At 43.7% G+C, this 17,656-nt stretch overlaps 1 protein-coding gene across 1 annotated transcript in view; it reads right to left on the bottom strand.

Moving 5' to 3' along the window:
* The window catches only part of IGSF22 (immunoglobulin superfamily member 22), a 35,212-nt gene that overhangs the window by 4,823 nt on the left and 12,733 nt on the right, over positions 1-17,656 (bottom strand). The window contains exons 9-21 of the mRNA XM_083425962.1: positions 16,111-16,273; positions 15,647-15,919; positions 14,433-14,717; positions 13,411-13,535; positions 12,043-12,184; positions 11,193-11,489; positions 10,077-10,379; positions 9,273-9,446; positions 7,945-8,073; positions 5,988-6,284; positions 5,501-5,589; positions 2,724-2,916; positions 2,098-2,397 (exon numbers count right to left, since the gene is read on the bottom strand). Coding sequence (XP_083282088.1) covers positions 2,098-2,397; positions 2,724-2,916; positions 5,501-5,589; positions 5,988-6,284; positions 7,945-8,073; positions 9,273-9,446; positions 10,077-10,379; positions 11,193-11,489; positions 12,043-12,184; positions 13,411-13,535; positions 14,433-14,717; positions 15,647-15,919; positions 16,111-16,273 — 2,770 coding nt within the window. The remainder of the gene's footprint in view (positions 1-2,097; positions 2,398-2,723; positions 2,917-5,500; positions 5,590-5,987; positions 6,285-7,944; positions 8,074-9,272; positions 9,447-10,076; positions 10,380-11,192; positions 11,490-12,042; positions 12,185-13,410; positions 13,536-14,432; positions 14,718-15,646; positions 15,920-16,110; positions 16,274-17,656) is intronic.

Here is a 17,656-nt window from a genome sequence, read left to right as displayed (position 1 = left end):
CTACAGCCTGCACCAAAACACACACGCACCCACTGTTTCATGGGGCCACAATGTCGCAAAAACGTGGTTACAAAGCATGGATCCACATGGATCCTCAGGATTTTTGCATTGGGCTACCCCAAACTCACCGTCAGATCACATGTCTGTGGCCACAGCATTAACCACAAAAATCATACATACATTCGTTTAGAATATTTTTTTCTTGTTTTCCTCCTCTAAAAACTACGTGTGTGTTATGATCAGGTGCGTGCTATAGAGCGAAAAATACGGTAGCTTTTTTGGGAAAGGAGTACAGCAAGGCTGTATGTTGACTCCCTGGTTATTTAACTTATATGCAGAATTCATAATGCGAAAGGCTGGACTGGATGAATCCCAAGCCGGAATTAAGATTGCTGGAAGAAATATCAACAACCTCAGATATGCAGTTGACACAACCTTGATGGCAGAAAGTGAGGAGGAATTAAAGAACCTTTTAATGAGGGTGAAAGAGGAGAGCGCAAAATATGGCCTGAAACTCAACATCAAAAAAATGAAGATCATGGCCACTGGTCCCATCACCTCATGGCAAATAGAAGGGGGAGAAATGGAGGCAGTGAGAGATTTTACTTTTTTGGGCTCCATGATCACTGCAGATGGTGACAGCAGTCACAAAATTAAAAGACGCCTGCTCCTTGGGAGAAAGGCGATGGCAAACCTAGACAGCATCTTAAAAAGTAGAGACATCACCTTGCCAACAAAAGGTCCATATAGTTAAAGCCATGATTTTCCCAGTAGTGATGTATGGAAGTGAGAGCTGGACCATCAAGAAGGCTGATCGCCGAAGAATTGATGCTTTTGAATTATGGTGCTGGAGGAGACTCTTGAGAGTCCCATGGACTGCAAGAAGATCAAGCCTATCCATTCTGAAGGAAATCAGCCCTGAGTGCTCACTGGAAGGACAGATTGTGAAGCTGAGGCTCCAATACTTTGGCCACCTCATGAGAAGAGAAGACTCCCTGGAAAAGACCCTGATGTTGGGAAAGATGGAGGGCACAAGGAGAAGGGGACAACAGAGGATGAGATGGTTGGACAGTGTTCTCGAAGCTACAAACATGAGTCTGACCAAACTGCAGGAGGCAGTGGAAGACAGGAGTGCCTGGCGTGCTCTGGTCCATGGGGTCACGAAGAGTCGGACACGACTAAACGACTAAACAACAACATAGCTCTTTCGGAAGGAGGTTTTCCTGAACACAGCTAACAGCTATCATTAAGATAGATTAACTAGTGTGGTTCAGTGACATGGGAGGCACACAAGATATAATTAATATATTAATGGAATTTGCTAAGCCACTGGCTTAGATGGTTTTAAAAGATTAGGCAAACGAATGGAGGGTAGGCCTATGAATGGTTGTTAGCTATAATAGCTGTGTGGAGCTTTCAGGTTTAGGGACAGTGTCTGTGAACCTCAGTTGATAGGGAGTAACAGTGGGTAAGAGGTGTCATGTTCATGTACTACAGATGGGCTTCTTGGAAACATCTGTCCAGCCCTTGTAGGAGAAAGAATGCTGGACTAGATGGGTCTACAGAGAAGCTGTAGCTCTGCATGAAACATATGCAAGAAACAGCTGGAAGTGCTATTTAAAATAGGGAAGTTGCTCTCCAGACAAAAGGCTGCTTGGCTGGGTCATAGACTTAAGAGGAATGGGGCAACTTTAAGGACTTTTGCTCATGTGCCTATAAAGCAGCTACCTCTGCAGTTCACTTACTTTCAGTGCCCAGGGAGGGTTTCCATGGAAAAACTTTTGTGCTTGCACCTATAAGGTGCTGTGGCCACCTGAAATGCATGACAGCACCTATGAGGAATCTTATTCTACATGCTGAAATGGAGGAGAACTTCCTGGGGAAAAATAACCCTCGTTTCATAAGACATCTAGGCATTTTGAGCTGGACAGATTCTTATTCCAAACCACATAATAATGAACTTTGGCAACACTTCTACTTTCAACTCTCTGTGCACTTCCAGCTTCAGAAAGCAGGGCAAAATTGCAAACTGAGCCTCAATCTGCTGAGACACAACAAAAACACTATTTGGCTACTTATGCAGACGTAGATGCTTACCTTTGTCTTTGTTGATATGCCAGGAATCCTTTGAATCTAGAGGATCACTGTCACCAACTTCATTGCGGGCAATAACCCGGAAGAAATATTTCCTGCCAGGAAGCAGGCCCGTGACAGTGTACTTGTTGCTGTAAACTTTCTCTGCAGCCGTGAACCAGGTGGCTGTGCTAGTGTCGCGTTTCAAGATGACGTAATGGGCACCTCCATCCTCCTTTATGTCTGGAGAGTGATCCCATTTCAGTGACACAGTGTTTGGCACCTCTTCATACAGGTTCAGGTTAGTAGGAGGCCTTGGGAAATCTAAGGCAGAAATACTGAGTATGAACCAGTGTTTCATCTTTCTCTGTTTGCAGTCTTCTATCATTTATTTGGAGGGCAGCATCTCCCTCTGGAATGATAGACAGAGTCATGCTATTTCAGCATACCCATGATGGTCTTAAGCTTGAAAAGCTAAACTAAGAATGGCAAACATTGCCTGTACTCTGTGATCTGGCAATCAACTGCCTGCATTAGAACCTCTTCTCAAATTGTTGATCGGCTCAGCAATTGTCAAGAGGCTGGCATTCATTCCTCATCTAGTTTCACAGGCTCGCCCCACCCCAAGCCCTTACCACACACTCTTGTACCTGTCACTCGCACATGAATGTCGTAGTGGGCTTCTCCATAGTCATTGCTGAGTACAATACGGTAGAGTCCAGTATCCATGCGTTTGGTGCTGCTGATGAGGAACTGGGAGTGGTTCTTGCCTTTCGTGATGCTCTCTCTTCCCCTTGTGGTATTACCATCCTTTTGCCACACCACATTTGGCGGAGGGGAACCCTGCCAGAAGCAAAACTTGCTGAATATGTCAAACCTAAGCAGGAGACATAGCTTTTGCCATTTGCTCTTCACCCTGGCCTTTAATCTGACTCTGTTTCATATGCAGCTGCTACAGTAGCTGCTAAGGCAAGGAACAGATTAAAGGAATGGGGAAGAAATGGGCAGGAGAAACCATGGCTGATGCTTCATCTCTCAAGTAATGGTTAGCTTTAGGTCCTCCATATGTTGTAGGACTCCAACTCCCATCAGCCCCAACCAACATGACCTGTGGGCAGGGATGATGGAAGATGGAGTCTGACAACACACAGAGGGCACCATGAAGGGCTACCCCAGACTTCAAGGGAACAAGGCAACTCTCTCAGTTGCAAGCAGTCAACCCTAAAAGATGTAGGAAGGTGGGAACTCTTGAGACAGTCGCAAAAAAATGGGCATGGGAAGCAATGGAAGGAGATAGCTTTTTTTGCTAAGTTATTTATTCCAGTCCCGTGATTCTGTAAGCACTGGCAACAGCTGAAAGATGTGCATGCATGCACACAAACTCGGACAACTTCTTAGACATAAAACCACCCAGAATTAAACCTGAGAATCTTAATGAACCCGCATTCAATAAGCCACTCTTCTTAGCAGCACTGCCTGATCCCCCTTGATAAAGCTTCATGGCACAGATTTGAGCAGAGAGGAGGAGATTATAGGGTTTGCAAAGCCCTGATTAGTCTGGCATCCCAATCAGTATTATTCTGCATTACTGTGAGTACTTTAACAGAGAAGCATACATGTTTCAAATGCTACCTCTCTCCTAGTCCTACCTAATTATTCCTAGTCTGGGAAGGTTGCCTATGTGATCTCTTAGGGGCAAAGTATACTTTATCTTCAATGCTTGATTGTGTTTTATGTGTCTGATATTTGCTTTGTTTTAAAACCTTTTCCTCCATGAAAAACTGGAGGCCCTTTTAGAAGGTTATAAAAGATTTAATAAGAATCATAATAATGTTTAAGACAGTGTGTAGACATCAATGGGATGAACAAGGTTGGTGAGCAAAGAGGAAGTGCAATTGAAGAAATAAGGAAATTCTTGGGGCCATAACTTCCTGTTACTGGAAGTCTAGAGCAACCATAACTGATCTGGCACGGAAATAGATTATTATTACTGATTATGTATGATTACGGAATACCCAGACAAAACACAAGCATATCAGAAACTTAAGCCAAACAATGAAAATAAACAAATTCCTTCCAGTAGCACCTGAGAGACCAACTAAGTTTGTTATTGGTATGAGATTTCGTGTGCATGCACACTTCTTCAGATTCACTGTTTTTGTTTCAGTGTATCTGAAAAAGTGTGCATGCACACGAAAGCTCATACCAATAACAAACTGAGTTGGTCTCTAAGGTGCTACTGGAAGGAATTTTTTAACTTTGTTTGGACTACGGCAGATCAACACGGCTACCTACCTGTAATGAAAATAAAATTAAGCAATCAAATTAAATGCCAAAAGTGTGGTATACTTTACCTAGCACCTAAGAGATAACAAGGAAGGAACATCAATGTCATTATGATTATTGCTTCAGCAAACTTGGCACTGGGTATAGTTGCCTAATGTTGCTGTTTACTTAGGTCAAGGTGCCCTGAGTACTACGGCATATGAGTTTGTTAAATAGAATCAATAAACTAAACTTTATTTATTTATTGAAATCCATTTATAAACCAATAGTTAACAAAACCCTTAAGCGGTTAATGTACTGTTACAGATATGAAGTAGCAGGATGTATTAGGGAATAGCAGAAATTAATAAATGGTAGAATTTTAATTATTTGGGATATGAACGAAAAATACAAGCTGCAGAGGAATTCCTGGGCTAGCCTATGCAAAAGAAACAAATTAAGAAACAATAAAGGGCCATTGGCAATGCAATAAAACTGTCCTTCATCCCCTGCCTTGAGGTGTGGGGCAGAGACAGGAGATTTGGAAGGCTGCTAGGGTAACTGGGCATGATGTCACAGGAAGAGTTTGGGGCCTTTGGCACTAGGCTTGGAATACCTGAAAAATGGGTAAAAGGATCTAGGCAGGCTGGCTGAAGGCAGGCTGGGAGAGGTGCCTTGGACTCCAATGCTGCACTGCTATGGGGAATAAGCCCCTCTTGAGATGGCCATACTGTAAGAGCTGGACTCCCTCCATCCAAATTCAGGATGGAGTACATATGTGAATAAATCATATTTTGATCATCTTGATTCTCAAAGGAACACAGACCTGGGTGAGCGCTGGGAAACCACCACCAAATCTTGGCACAAGTCAGCAGAGATTGGAGGTGGCATGCAACTTTTGTAGCAGTACTTTACTAAGCAATCTAATCAAAACACAGGTCCTTGCTCTTGAAATCTTATAATACAGACATGGATAGAGCGAGTCACACCCACACCATACATTTAAAGCAGATGGCTTTCCCCAGAGCATCCCGGGATCTGCGGTTTGATATGGGTGCTGGAAAGCTCTACCAGTGAAAAGGCCATTGCACGTGGGATATAAAAAGCATTCACTGCAATTTTAAGGCACAAGTTCCCTGATTGAATAGCAAGAGCAGCTTACAGTGAAAGAGGCATGAATGCAGAGGGCAGTCCCAGCACGAACAACCATGTGACTCTTCAGCCTGGCACTCAGATCAAACTTTGGAGCAGCTATAAGACACACCAGGACAACAAAAGAGAAAGATGGGTGGGGGTGAGTAGTTAAAACTATTAATCAGAAAACACACATTTCCCTGTTACCTATATTGTCACTTTGGCTCTGTACAGTTAAATTTACAGTGGTACCTTAGGTTACGAACTTAATTCATTCCAGAGGTCCGTTTTTAACCCGAAACCATTTTTAACCACTAATGGGGCCTCCCGCTGCCGCCGTGCCACCAGTGCGTGATTTCCGTTCTCATCCTGGGGCAAAGTTCTCAACCAGGAAAGTTCTCAACTCACAAAACATACACCAGATGATCTTGCTAGCATTCCTTCCACTTTGGGGGAAAGGGAGCTCAAGGCAAATGCAGCTCCCATGAAGCTGGAGTCTATGCACACTGACTTACCTGGAGGGGGCATGGCCAGAACTCCATCCTTTAACTCAATTGGCTCTCCCACTCCAGCTTCATTCACGGCTCGAATCCGGAAGAAATATTTCTGCCTCTCCTGCAGTCCTCCCACTGTATAGTTGGTGCCAGAAATTGGGATTTTGGTGCACTTGGACCATTCCTTGGTGTCTTCAGCTCGCATCTCCAGGATGTATCCCGACGGCGGATCACCTTCCTCTGGCTGCTGCCAGGCCAGGGAAATACTGGAGTTGGAAGAATCGGCTACATGCAAACCTCTCACCAGTCCAGGAGGCTCTGGGCGAAATAGCAAAACATCCGCTTTAAAGGCACAGCTGCATATACCGTTTTAAACACATTTTCTCTGCCCTGGTGCAACATTCAGTCCCAGCTTTCCAAGTGTGAGCAATGGATACTTTGGCACCTTAAAGACTAATAATGTGTTGCTGTCTGCATTTATTTAACTATTTATTAGATTTATATACCACCTTTCATCACAAGATCTCAGGGTGGTTCACAGGATAAAATACAAGCTAAAACACAAGAAAGCAGTGAAAACAAAAACGACAAAACAATAACCCTCTCCTTCCCAATAAAAACAACAGCAAACCACAATGCACAATGTTTTTTGATGCTGGTGATTCCTGAGACTTTGTGTATCCTTACAATTCTGGATTCTTCTTTTCTAAAATTCAGATATATCTCAATTGGATCATCTTCTTTAGTTATAGGCCATCTCATGAAGGCTATCCATGTGGGTGAGTGCGCGCGCATGGGCTATTGGCTCCAAGAGAAGTCTTTTCCCCCCAAGCCAAATTGCACTGGGGGGGGGGGCAGCTTAGATTAGACTGAATGTGCACCAGTGGGCCTTGGGCCACTTTTGGGTGGGCCTCAGTGCCACAACCAGCCTGCCCCATGCCTTCTCACTTGCCTATCACATCTCATAGCTGTTCCATAGCCTTTGGGTTGGCCCAGGGCAAGCTCTGGTTAGGCCTTCAATACTAAATAAAGGTGGCCAGGAGACAGAAAAGTTTGGGGGGTGGGGAGAAGGAAGGTCAACCTCCCTACTCTGATACAAAAGTGCCAGAGGAGGTGTTAAAGGAAATGGGAAAGTGACATAGAAGGTTAACAATAATAATCAGGGAAAAGAAAGGAAAGGGAGGAAAAAGAAGTCCTGTTTAGAAGACAGAACTGAATGACAGAAAGGACCAGAGAGGAGGGATGAAAGAAACTGGCAGTAGGTTGTGGTGGGTGAAAGGAACATGGAAGACGAAATTTCAGGAGATGGGTAAAAATTACTTTGAGACATGCAAGGTTGGGAAGGGAAACCATAAAACAAGAAGTCTCCACTTGCAGCCTCTGAATCAGCAAATTCTGTCCAAAATAATGAGACTGAGTCACAATACCACCAGAGCAAATGCTTGTACTTAGCTTGCGGAAGGCTGAGCTGTGACACTCCTTGTCACAATGAAAACGCCACGGCGAAGAATTTAGCAATTTTCAAAGATGGATCAGATATCAGCAGAAAGTGTTATCAGCTGATTATATACCAAACTCTGCCTCTGTCTCCCATCATTTTGTGACTGACTCTGCCCGTGAACCACCATTTTGAAATGCATAGGCTTCAGTAATGACCAGCCATTTCAAGCGGGCAGAAATTAGGTTTGAGAACCTGTGTAATAGATAGTACAAGGAAGATGATGGTCCTAATCCATGATATGTGTTGGTCTAATAATTCATAAACAAAAAGCAGCAGCTGTGCCTGCTCAGTATTATTTGAAAAAGGGCCACCTTGCTACCTGCTGAAATTGTTATTGAAAGTGGTTATGGAAACAAATAGCCAGATAGGGAATGGTTGTTGCAGGGGTCTACCCTGTTTCACTGCATGCACAGCAAACCTCTTGTTTTTTAAACGTATTTATGGAACACTAGGAACAGATCAATGTTAGGGACATACTGATGGGATCTCTTGCCACAACTGAGTTTGAAGCACTGCTAGGTTGCCCAGGCCCTGCTCGGTTCACAGCTATGACACGGAACTCATATTCTGTATCTTCCAATAAGCCATCCACTTTGCATTTCGTATCTAAAGAGAATGCAGAAGAACACAGGTATCATAATTACTAGAGAGGAGGTGTTTTCCAGACAGAAGAATGTTCAAGTGATCATTGCCCTTTAGGACTCAAGGGGGACACGATGTTTCTCATTTTATATAACTGGGGCATCTTGCAGCTTTTTGCTGCCACCTTCTGGCCACGAACACAGCTTCCAGCCGACAAAGAGAAGTCTGCAGTAGTTTCACACTTGGAGCACTTCCCCACCACAGACTTTCAAGCTGACATGCAGCAAATGCAATGGTAACAGAAGCAGCAAATACAGAGCAGTTGTGCACAGAAGAGTCATATTATAAACAAAACAAAACAGGAGCAAATTCAGGAACACAGTAATTGTACACTGTATTTATTCGCCCAACTATTTTAATGCTGCCATTTGGCTTCAAGGGACCTCCAAGACAGATTATTAAGCAGAACAACAACATTGGCAAATGAACAATGCCCTCTTCACTTCAGTAACATCCCAAATGCCGTTAAGTTAGTTTGCATATCTGTATTTAGCTTAGACGCATTCTGGATTTCCAAATAGGTAACAGAAGAGGAAAAGAACTTCAGCTAACCAAGGGAACAGAGGACATATCAGGTAGTGAGATCAACAGTCAGGTGGTTTCCAAGGCCACTTGTGTGGCTCAGTTACCATTCAAAAGTTAAGATGAAATGGTTAACTGTGAGCCATCTGTAAAAAAGGAAGTGGGATTGGACAGAGTAAATGTATATACAGGAGATAAACCATTTCGCATGAGGGGTTCCGTTCCTGGCCCCCATGTGCTTCAGTGGAGCATGCATAAGTGTGCCCCCCATTATGCCCCCATTTTCCCCTCTTCCTGGTCCAAAAGGACCTGCATGTTGACTATGACACATCATTTGGACATGCCTAAAATGGTCGCTGCCTGTGTTTGGTGAAGGTGGTATCTACTGGCAGGTGCTTTGCGCTTAGTAAAAACATAACAGACAGGTATTCTGAGTCCCTAGACTGTGCTCCAGGTTGTGTTTATACTGAACTATATGAATCTTGGTCTGACTGAGCAAGGCCATTATTTTTTTTTACACTTTGTTCTTTAGAGACTAATACACCACATCTTGCTTTACATTCTTGACAGTTGCAATTTTGTGTGTGTGTGTGTAATTATATTTAACACTGTATGTGTGTCGGTTGGGATAAATTTCTGACCTTGAATGAGTTCTTTGGACACTGGGACCCAAAGGTTGCTGCCTTTCTTCCTCCTTTCCACAACATACCCCATTACTGGAGAGCCACCATCTTTAGCTGGAGGACTCCAGGTAATAGTAATCGCGTCTTTGGTAACATCAGTAACTTGAGGTTGAGATGCCTGACCTGGGGGATCTGAAAAGAATTTGAGGACAGAGGAAATCAGAACTACAGTGGAAGCCTTTTCTTTCTTAGCTGCTTTTCTGTGAAATTATAATCAAAGCAAGAGTCACTTCTACTGTTCCCGCCAATTTTGTCTCTGTGCCTACACCCGCCCATTACTTCTGGCCATGGCGACCACTAGTACGCAGTCCTCAGGAAGTTGTCAATAAGGATTTCAGGCTCCAAGGGGAGTTCTAGAAATCGAAGTGACTCAGGCAAGACCATCTCTACCCAGTAAGTCCGAACATACTATCCCATGATATACAGACCAGACACAGCATTAAGCAGATAAAGGGGCACGTGATTAAAGTTAAATCAACTCCATGAATTGACTAAGATGCTAAAACTCAATATGATTTCTGCCCCAGGTAAACATTCCTTCCTGACAAATGCAATGACTTGGATTTTGACCAAAACCGAAACCTGCGAATTGAGCCTTTATAAGAGAATGTTTTACTAATTCTCTTCATGTGCTACCTTATCTTAAGATAAGGCCAACAGCAGCCTAAAAAAAACCCCACTGGACAATTGCAAATGTCACCATTTAGTGCTCTAAGCATGCAACCAGATGGAAATCTATCTAACAGAATCAGGCTTACTTACCAATAGGATCCCCAGCAAAGATTTCTTCTGACTCTAGTGGCTCACTCACACCCTCAGAGTTGACAGCCAGGATCCGAAACTGATAGGGTTTCCCCTCTTCTACCTTATCTGTGGCAAAAGTGGTGTGTTTGCTGTCAATCTCTCCAATCTTGGTCCAGGATTTTTTCCCAACCATCTTCCGCTCAATAATGAAGTGGGTCACCTGCTTGCCCCCATTGTCCTTGGGTGCTTTCCACTTCATTTTGACACACTTCCCAGTCTTCTCCAGGAATTCAACTTTCCCTTGTGGTGGTTTTGGTTTGTCTGAAGCACACAGAGAAATTGCAAAGAGAGTGGCAAAGTGATGAGTTTGGAACTCACAGAGTGTTTGTTGTGGGGGAGGAAGGGAAAGGAGAATGTTAGCCGCTTTGAGACTCCTTAAAGGGAGTGAAAGGCGGGATATCAAATCCAAACTCTTCTTCATCAAGACTTTCTTGAGAGGTGTTTGACAAGCCTGGCCTCATATTCAAAGCAGTCTAAGTCACTTTACTAATTTCATCCACCAACAGAAACTAAAGAATCGTGCTACTCTGTGGTCCTCAAAAGTGGCCACCTGATGATCCTTGAGAAACTAGGAATCAGGAACGCATCTCAAGGTCCCGTCACTTGTTCTATGACACTGTAGCAAATTTCTGAAACTGGGCCTCCAATCCCTGAAGGGTAAGCATGGGTACAGTGAGTGTGGTTATCTCTAAAATAATGGACAAAAATGAAACTCAGCAAAAGCAGAGTTAAGGCTGCAATTCTACACACACTTGAGACTAAGCCCCTCTGAATACAGTAGGATTTTATTTCCAGGCAGAAGATCAGGATGTGACAGGCAACTGTCCTTTTAGTGCAGGAAGATTCAGTTCCTTACATTTTGTCTACCCTGTAAGATACTGAAGTGTGATCACACACATACTTACTTTGGACTAAGCCCCATGGTCAATGCTACAATCCTAAGTACACTTACTAGGAAGCACCTCCCATTGAGCTCAATGGGACTTCCTCCTGAGAAAATATGTTTAGGATTATAGCCTAAATATGCTTCAGATTGTACTGTGAACTGCCCTAGAGGATTATCCCAGGACCTACCAATAACATTGAGGTGCAGTTGAGCAGTGGCTGTTCCACAATCGCTTTTGAGCCTCAGCAAGATAGCGCCGCTGTCTTCCCTCACACAGTTCTTGATTGTGAGCAATGCTTGGTCATGGGTCCTTTCGAATTCTATTCTGTCTTCTTCGGTCACCTCAATGCCATCCTTGAACCAGGTGACTTTGGGCAGGGGCTTGGCCCTGAACGGTACTTTGATGTTGGCTGTCTGCCCTGCTTTCACCGTCACTGGGTGAGCAGCTAGAGCTTCCAGCACAGATGGATCAATAAAAGGGGGATCTGGAGCGGGGAGAGAACGGAAAAATAGGTCTGAAAACTGCAGTCAAAAGGACACGTTAGCAACATTCATACACTTTCATGCCTCATTGTATGGTCTTCACCAATGACAGTTTAAGTCCCTGCAGCCATACATTCCATTAGCCATAGAATTCCAAGTTTAAGGTGGCCTCAGAAGAGATGTGATACATGTACATATACATACACAGACACACAGACATATGATTTGGGTATGAAACACCCTAAATTCCTGGGTCCAATAAAAGTTAGAATTAATCAAGGTTTGGGGAGTTAACTGTGCCTGAACCCTTGGATTCAGAAATGCAAGTCTAGATTCTCAGGAAGCTGAATTCTGTTCCAACTACTACATTCGGTGTCTTTCTACACACTTGCAGAACTGCAATACGCTCACAGCCCTGGTCATGACATCAGGTTGATGTCTAGGATGCCCTGTGTGTTACTGAAATTAAGGCCTAGAGCAGGAAGAGGGAGTGGTCAAAGGAAACGGACAAGCTGAAATGACATGGGTGGGGGTGGGGGGACAGGAGTACTGTACCTGCAATACTGACAGTGGCCTCACTCTCTGCCCCTTTTGCTCTGAAAGTGTACTTTCCTTCAGTGTCCTCTCCCAGCTTGTCAATGATCAGCTTGTGGACAGCCCCTTGCTTGACAATTTGGATTCCTCTCATATCTGTAATCTGAAGGAAAGGTTAAAAAGAAAGGTCCTGTTAAAAGTCCAAACGGCAAACAGGAACTCACATGCTAGTTTAATAGGTAAGAGTCAAGTTCTAAAGCTTCTAAAGGAAGCCTTTTCCCTTTTAAGCAGAGATTGGATGGCCATCTGTCACGGACCTTTACACTTCTATTATGCCATGACTCCTCATATAAGGGATGTGCTTTTGTGTCTGTATGCATGCACATGGACTTGCTGTGCTGCAATAGCTGTTCTACCATTGTTGTCTTCATTTAATTTCTTTTTTTTAAAAAGGGACACACCTGTACTCCAGCATGGTAGGAGGAGAGTGCACAGACTTCAAATAACCAAATAAAACCTAACAACAATGGAAGATTCAAATGTTTATCACAGCTATAGAGGAAAGCATTGCTAGTGTTTGCCACTTTTAAAGAAAGTAAAATAAGCATGGGTGTGACATAGCAGAAGGGGACTCAAGAGCATGTTTTTCAAAATTCCCTTGAGCCACAATATGCTGTGGCATCGGGAGGGGAGGGAATAGGCAGTTGATGCATTGACCCCTGCACAGTCACATTCTATAAAGCAACGACATCAAGGATGGAGAATCACATTTTCCTAGGTAGTCACAGGGAGGGATCCAGCATTGCATTCTTTCGATCATTCCATCAGTACAAGCATTTCAGCTTGCCAGACAGAATGCTCCCTCCCCAAGTTGTCTCTCAACCACTCAGAGTCAGTTTCAAGGGGGGCGCATTGGGGAGGAGAGGGAGGATGCCCCATTGCATAAGCAAGTTGCTTGCACAATGGGGCGTCCCCCCCTCTCCTCCCCAATGCGTCTTCTGCAGGACTTCCACTGACAAGACCCAGTAGTTGAATTCCACCTGTAGTCACTTTATTTACAAAACATACCACATCTACTATTGACAAAATGCAATGTCCCTGCATGAGAAATATCAGAAGGGAAGACAGTTGGGACTACAGAAAACAATTGTCTACAACTGCTAAGGCCAGCCTTAGTTTGTTCACTGTCCAAGAAGGAAATGCTGAAGTGACTACACTGTGATTGGCTACCTTGGTCTCTTCCATACTCCCAGCTTCCTATGACTGATATGTTAATGAGAAAATGGCTGCTAATTCTTCTGTGGCTCTACAAACGGTCACATCAATTAACTGGCATAGATGTGCAGGAGCAGATGTGCAAGTCTCTCTGCTTACACCATAGAAACATACCTCTTTACCATCCTTCAGCCAAACGCCTTCCACCTTCTCATCATTCAGGACAACAGAAAGCTCTACTGGATCCCCTGTTGGAGCCTGGACATCTGATAAGCCACTCTTTACTGTGGCAAATCTCTCTGAAGGGAGAGGAAACACCCTCAGTTACAGCAAGCAGGGAACGATGCTGAGCAGATAATGCCAAAACAAGATAAGCAAGAACACTTGTTTCAGATTTTGTTAGCTAACTATTCCATAGGAACAAACAAATATAGGAAGCTGCCTAATACGAAGTCGGACCCTTGGTCCATCTAACCCAGTATTCTCTACACTGGCTGGCAGCAGCCCTCCAGAGTTTCAGGCAGGGGATATTCCCAGCCCTACCTGGAGATGCTGGGGACCGAGCATGAGACCTCCTGCATGCAATGCAGACACTTTGCTTTACTGCTGAGCTACAGCACTCTCCCCTTCTTGTTGTAGGGGCACTTGCACCCCCTACCACATCAAATCAGCCTGGAAACTTTTGTCTAGAATCTGCGAGCTACCGAGTGTGTGTGCTTCTGTGCTTCCACACCCAGAGATGCAAAGTTCCAATCCCATGGGTCTTTAAAGCCAGAAGGGGCAGCCCCTGCTGCAGCAGCTGCTCCTCCAGGTTTTCTTCAACAGTTGCTCACTTCCCCGTTCATTTTATTTTAACTACAAGAGAATTTATGTCCTTCCCTTCACCATATGATCTCAGGGCAGGTTGCAAACTTGCAATAAAAGAGTAAAGCAACATTACAATAAGGCCGATTCAGAACAGCTTATAAAGAGAGATAAAAGCACAGCATGTCCTTATTAACATCCAGTGAGTGACAACTTGGGCTCCTCATGTGCAGCAGCATTTGAAATTCAAGTCTACAAACTGAAAAATACAAGGTGCAGATTTGCACCCCTGATCACATGGAAGTCATGTGTGGCTTGAGTTCAAAAACCATGTGATGCCATCTGACAGTGCTGCTGAAACTTGCTTTACTAAACTCTCTGGCCACCCTTACCTTCTACAGTAACAACACAAGTGCTGTAGTACTCTGTGGGGTCATTTTCTTGCGTGGCAACCACCATGTAGTCTCCTGAGTCACCAAACTGACAATCATCAATGATCAGCTCTGCCGTCTTCCCTTCATGGGTCATGCTATGCTTGTTAGTCCTTGCAATCACCTGTCCATTCCTCAGCCACTTCAAGGTAACATCTTTAGTGGTCAGCTCACATTCCAAGCAAGCTTTGCCCTTCTCCTTGACTCGAACATTCTTCAAGTTTCTGACGAACTTAATTGGTGTTCCTTGAGAGGAAAGAGGAGGTAGAAATTGGACTGTATGGAGTTCGACAGGAAGCAAACCAGATTTCGGGAAGTCAAGGCCAACAACAGTGTGTTGATAGGGGGCTAAGTAAGCTAAAGGAGAGATAACCAAAGCCTGGAATTTTGTGAATGTACTCTGTGGAGGTACCATTCTCACCAAAAAAAGAGGATGAAAATTCAAATTGATTTGCAGTCTAAAAATACCCATATTTCTAACAGTAGGGTATTTCCAAAGCCTGGGCTCCAAACAAACCAGGAGCTGTAACGGAGCTTTGTTCTTGGCTTACCATTTGCTCTTTGCTTGGGGGACTCAAACCATGAGCCCAGACTTGGAGGCAGCACTAAGCCAGACCATGGCTTTGTCCCCAGCAGCATGGCAGCAACAGGAGGAGGATGGGGTGAGAGAATGAAGCAGCCATGATTTTAGTTCTATGCACCAACATGTTACATATTGACCTTTAAACTATAGTTAAGCTAAAGTGTGGATTAAAGTGATGTGGGAACCAGCCCAGCCAACACAGTGACAATTCCATCATATGTTAGAACAAATCAAATCTGGGTCATACAAATGATTTTGCCTCCCCACTACCCCCATCGGCCATTTTTCTTCAAACCACCAAACAGAACATTCTTCTTTTCCATAGCAAAAATCCCTTCAAGTCCTTGCTTTCACATTTTAGATTGAATTTAATTAAGATGAATCAGTAAAGCCAATAGGCTATTTAGTATTTTAGACATAATACTAGAATAGGAATCCAAGACGATGGCAGCAGAGGAAAGCACAATAGTTTTTTGCAGCAATCAAAAAATGTGATGCACTTAGCCACCGACTCCAGTTCTTTGGGGGTTTTTTTTTAAAAAAAATTGGATACCTTGGGCAATAGTTAACATACAGTTTCAGCATCACTTACTCTGAATGGAAAGATCAGCCTTAGTAGCGAGATCTCCAGCTTCGAAAGTGACAGCACCCACATCACTTGGACGGACATCCTTAATTTTCAGTGTGTGAGTTAAGCCATCCTCTGACGAGATGATCTCATACTTGTCATCGCGCTTCAGCTCTCTCCCATTGAACTTCCAAGCAAAGTTGGGCACCTTTTTGGAAAGGCGGATCTCAAACACAGCAGTCTGCCGCTCAGTTACTGTCAAAGGTTTCAGGTCTGCCAAAAACTTCAGGGGTTCATCTGTTAAAAAACATGACAAGGTTTCACTGTTTGCTTATGTGTGTGCTCAACCACAGAGATGTCTCCCCAGCACAGGCCAGATTCTCAGCCTGAGTTCATCAGTGCAACTCTACACAAATAACAAAGACTACTGTGACTTGTACACACTATAAGCATATGATTTATCTTATGCAATTAAAGATCAGATTTACCTATTACTTTCAATCGTGCAGAGAGATGCTTATCTCCCACCTGAAAACTGTATGTGCCCATGTCGGCTTCAGTCACATTACTGATGCACAGCATATACTTAGTGCCCATCTGCTTTGCTTCGTATTTTCCTAGGGAATACTGAAGACGCAAAGGTTCATCACCCTGGAAAAAGGAAATATGGAAAGCTTTGAATGATGAAGTGAAGAGCTACATGCACCCATAATGCAAATATGGGTTGGGCACTGTATTAAATGTGCATTCTGTACTTGGACTCCTTTGGTAATATTTTATTTTGAATTTTTTAAGATAGTATATTAGTTTCCTATCAATTATGTTGCTAAGAAGAAGAGTTTGGATTTGATATCCCGCTTTATCACTACCCGAAGGAGTCTCAAAGCGGCTAACATTCTCCTTTCCCTTCCTCCCCCACAACAAACACTCTGTGAGGTGAGTGAGGCTGAGACTTCAACAAAGTGTGACTAGCCCAAAGTCACCCAGCAGCTGCATGTGGAGGAACGGGGACGCAAACCCTGTTCACCGGATTACGAGTCCACTGCTCTTAACCACTACACCACACTGGCCCTCAGGAGGCCGGTGGTTTGAATCCCCGCAATGGGGTGAGCTCCCGTTGCTCGGTCCCTGCTCTTGCCATCCTAGCAGTTTGAAAGCACGTCAAAGTACAAGTAGATAAATAGGTACTGCTCTGGCGGGAAGGTAAACAGTGTTTCCGTGCGCTGCTCTGGTTCGCCAGAAAGCAACTTAGTTATGCTGGCCACATGACCCGGAAGCTGTACACCGGCTCCCTCAGCCAGTAAAGCGAGTTGGGCGCCACAACCCCAGAGTCGTCCGCGACTGGACTGAACCGTCAGGGGTCCCTTTACCTTTACGGTGCTACTGGACTATTTTTTAGTACTTTATATTTGATATTCTTCTATGTTTTATTCTGGATTGTTTTATTTGATGTTTTAATGTTGGTTGTAAATCGCTTTGAGATTTTTCCCCTTAAAAATATAAAGCGGTATATAAATGAAACTACTACTACTACTAATGGAATCATATGTGACAGTGTCAATAGTATCATAGGAACACATCATCATGAATGCACAATTAAAAAGATATATGGAAGGGCCTACTATTTGTGACATTTATGTACACATGCCAGTCATTAAGTGATAACTACACATTCAAGAACTGGCTGCAACTGTAACAATGGGAAAACAATGCTACAAAGCAGTCAGCATGTATTTATGAATGCATGGATTCAACTGAACATCATAGTGATGTTATAAAATTATTGGAAGTATGCCATAGCTGGCATATTGGTAGGTAAATGAGGATTAGGAAAAGAAATGTATGCAATTTCCTTTTGGCATACATTACAGTGTGGCTAAATTAACAAACCTTCTTTTCTCTCTTGGAATATAAAATGTATTGCATTGAATTAAATGGGCTTATAGAAGTAGCTAGCCAAAAAGGCAGCTTTAGAGGAAAACCTATGACAGATACCCCTCCACTCATTAGTCTGAAAATCTCACACACCGCCTC

Source organism: Podarcis tiliguerta (genome assembly GCF_965153285.1).
Source record: "Podarcis tiliguerta genome assembly, chromosome: 1".
Classification (NCBI taxonomy): Eukaryota; Metazoa; Chordata; class Lepidosauria; order Squamata; family Lacertidae; genus Podarcis; species Podarcis tiliguerta.
Note: the sequence above shows the minus strand (reverse complement) of the source record. Positions and strands in the feature narration are given on the sequence as shown.